This window comes from Carlito syrichta, unplaced genomic scaffold (assembly GCF_000164805.1).
Source record: "Carlito syrichta isolate Samal-C Ts95f unplaced genomic scaffold, Tarsius_syrichta-2.0.1 Scaffold92597, whole genome shotgun sequence".
Lineage (NCBI taxonomy): Eukaryota > Metazoa > Chordata > Mammalia > Primates > Tarsiidae > Carlito > Carlito syrichta.
The window spans coordinates 165,133-168,847 of NW_007036693.1; the positions used below are offsets into that span (position 1 = coordinate 165,133).

Consider the following 3,715-nt stretch of genomic DNA (forward strand, 5'->3'; position numbering starts at 1 on the left):
GCCTTGCCGTAGTCGATCCAGCGCGGCGTGGCGAAGTTGATGGCCTCGGCGCAGTTGAAGCCGTGGTTGAAGCCCGCGTGGTAGCCGAAGGGGAAGGTGACCATGAACTCGCCGGCCTCCTGGGTCACGCGGCTGCAGGGGATGCCGCTCTCCCGCAGCACCGTGGGCGAGATGAGGGCCACCTTGTGCCGCAGGAAGGCCGCGCAGCCGCGCGCGCTGCCCGGGAAGAGCTCCCGGGCCAGGCGCTCCAGGCGCCGGCCGTGCTCCGGGGGCACCGCGTACCACGTCTTGGGCTGCCCGAAGTGCAGGTAGTTGATGCTGTAGAGGTCCATGTCCTCCGTGTGCCAGGCGAAGGTGGTCTCCCACATGCCGAAGTACAGGTAGGGCGTGTTGACGCCCTCGATGACGACGCCGCACTCCTGCTCCAGCAGGTCCTGGATGGTCCCCAGGTGCCCGAGGTTCCACTGGCGCGTGCTCCCGGCGAACAGGGAGCCGCTGACGTCCGCGCCGTAGATGGGCGCGGCGTAGAGGCGGTTCTTCCAGTACTTGCGCTCCAGGTCCTCGACGCTCAGGTGAGGCGGGGTCCGGTACTTCTCGCTGTCGGCCAGGCGGCGGTACTCGCCCACGGTCATGGCCTTCTTCCGCTTGTGGAACTGAGTCAACACGCCGGCCCGCCCCGAGACCACCTGCTGGAGGGGCGTGGCCACCAAGAGCTCGTTGATGTCGTCATAGGTCTCCCGCGCTTTCCATTCCTTGGGCGGGATGACCTTGGCCACGCCCGCTCGGTGCGCGCCTTGGGATTCCATGTACGCGACGTATTTGTCGAAGTCGTCGAACTCTTCTTTGGTTGGACGAAACACCATGATGCTGCAGTTGGGATTCTGGACACAGCTGGCCTTTGGCTTCATAGTTTCACCGTCAAGAGCGGCGCGCTCCCGGTGTTTAGGAGTGTTCTGGACAGTCAAGGACGCCGTTAAATGCGGCTTTAAAACACCGGGTTGCGTATCTGCGGCGGCAGGACCCGCCGGCCAGCCTCCTTGCCAGCGAGGGGAGGACCTTCCTCGGGTTGGTTCACGCGGAAGACTCCACTGTGGTGGGGGCTGACCCCGCAAGGGGGTCGCGCTTCTCAGTGGCCGCCTGGCTGTGTCCTCGTGAAGGTTGCTGAATGCCTCAGACCGGGGTGGGGGACTCCGACGCAGCAGAATGTCTCCAGGACGTGCTTAAAACAAAACCTAAAAGAAGGAGCCAAGGGGATTGAGAGTTAGTATTTGGGGAAAGTTATTCAGGGACTACAAATGAAATACCACGATACACAGAGGCTAAAATTTCACAAGATCGATGGTACAAAGGACAGGGTGGAGTTGGGACAATGGGAATTGTCTGGCCGGAGCCGGAGCATGGGACGCACTACCACCGCTTTGGAAGCTACCAGGACAGAACCGTCTGCAACGGAACATACGTATGTGCGGTGATCCAGCTGTCCCCCGTGCCTAGGAAATGTGCATGGCTGTGTTCTGAAAGTCACATTCAAGAATGGTCTTAGCATCATTGTTTTTAGCAGCCAGACACAGCAAACAACCCAAATGCCCCTCAACAGAATGGATGGCACATTGTAGTGCCAAAGAGCAATACTAATACTAATACTAGCGGCCTGTACAAGAGAGTTTATAAAAATAACATTGAGCAAATGTCTTGATTCAAAAGAATAGCTATTGCATAGTTCCATTTATATAAAGATGAAACCGAGGCACAGTAATCTATGTTCAAAGTCAGAGCAGTGGTGACCTTGGGGAGAGAGAGGGTCATTGTGGGAGGGATATAGGGGATCTCTGGCGTCAAGTTCATCTCTTCTGAACCTGAGTGCTGGCTACCTACCCATCAGAATGGCTAACTGTGATAATTAGCCAGCTAAGATGCCTTTCACAAATTCCTATATGTTAATTTAAAAATAGAGTTCAGGGTGAACAGCGTTAACTACCATGAAGATGTATTAACAGGAAGAGAGGATGACTGGAAGTGACTGAACTAAGTATTCCACTGACAAAGCCAGCAACACAGAGCTAGGGAAAGGAAGAGAGTAAGAGATGACGGAGAACAAAGATGATGTGTCCCCCTGGCTCATGCTGTGTGGCCTTGTAGTGTTTGTCCCCCAAGCCTTGCACAGCTGGTAGTGGCCCTGAAGAAACCAGGGCAAGATATTTCCCCCTAGAGAAAGGCCATTCAAGAGAGATGAAAAAAGCAGACAGCAAGGCTCCCTTGGGGTCAGGATTCTTCCAGGCAAGAATAACTCAGGAGAGGACAAGGCTATGGAATCGATGGGGAATGGACATTGAACCTATTCTGGACCCAAACAGAAACAGGAACGTTTGTTGAGGGGGCGAAGGAGGGTGAAACAGTTTTCCCTCGTGGGCTGGAGTTCTCTATCCAGTCAAATCATCCTGTTAAGACACTAAGAAATGGAAGCTAAAAAGAAACTGGGAGGCTCAAAACAGAGGCTTTTGTGTTTTGTTTTTAACTCGGGGCAGTTTTTAACTGTGTGCCCATTTTACTGGGGTCTTGAAATCTTCCAGAGTTTTGACTGTATGCAATTAAACTTCAGCCTGTTTCCCTCTCCCCACATTGTCTTCCAAAGTTTTTCTCCCTTCTCACTTCTTAAATTCCACCCCTTCCGAAGAGGCTGACCTTGATCTCTTATCTTCCTTTACTGCCTTTTCGTCTCCTGTAGCTCCTGTTGGCACTCACCACATCGACCTTGTATAACGTTTCATTTTGCCAGGCCCTTATTAAGCACTGTCTATTTGGTGTCCTATTCCAACAGAGAATCTAGGAAGTTGGCACTGTCAGTATCCCCATTTCATGGGGGAAGCAACCAAGGCATAGAGAAATTTATACAAGGTGAATCCCCCCAAAGTCAGAACTATCTGTCGGAGGGTGGGTCCCTGGTAGTATACTAGGAATACTAGGAATGTGTTCCTCTGGATCACAAAAGTTTTTATCTGGAAGTTTTGAGAAGGTCGCATCGCCATTTGCAGATGAAACGTCCCAAGTTGTGGCAAAACCGGCGAATGGGCCTTCCGCCATGACAATGTCCACACCACACTGAGAGTTCAGCAGTTTTTGACCCAAAATGGCTTGGCCCTTGTGCCCCGCCCTCCCTATTCACCCATTCTCACCCCAAGCCACTTTGTTTCCCTGATGAAAAAAGTCCTCACAGGGACACGTTTTGCGGATGTGGAAGAGGTGAAACAAAAACTGGCAGAAGCACAAAAGGCATCAAACGGATGCGGTCAAAAATGATTTTGAGCGTCTCGATAGGTGGAGTGCAGCAAACGGGGAGTAGCTGGAAGGTGGTTGAAGTTGAAACACGTAAGAACACACAACTCTTTATAAACAAACCCCAGGTCTTCTGGGTTCTCCCCTCATACTTAGCTCAACAGTCTGTGTCCTCAGTCTCTAGACTTCTATCCCGTCTTCCCCAGGAAAGTATTCCGAGAGCACGGTCCGGGTCCTGCTCAGCCTTCTCTCTGCCAGGGTCTTGGTACCTCGTGCACTGTCGACACGCAGAGCATTTTTGTGAAAGCAAGAGCCGCCGAGTGAGACCCCCTCTGGAACACAGTGCCCCGGCCCCTTGGTCTCAACATCCTCCTTGTTGTTCTCTCAGGGCAACAGCAAACACCTCTCCCCAGGGTTCATTTCTCCACCCGAACTCCTGAAA

The 3,715-nt window shown here is 52.9% G+C and overlaps 1 protein-coding gene across 1 annotated transcript in view; it reads right to left on the reverse strand.

Moving 5' to 3' along the window:
• The window catches only part of LOC103262370 (lysine-specific demethylase 4D-like), an 8,766-nt gene extending 7,549 nt beyond the window's left edge, over positions 1-1,217 (reverse strand). Inside the window, exon 1 of the mRNA XM_021713250.1 lies at positions 8-1,217. Coding sequence (XP_021568925.1) covers positions 8-908 — 901 coding nt within the window. The 5' untranslated portion in view covers positions 909-1,217. The remainder of the gene's footprint in view (positions 1-7) is intronic.
• Positions 1,218-3,715: the final 2,498 nt, after the last annotated feature.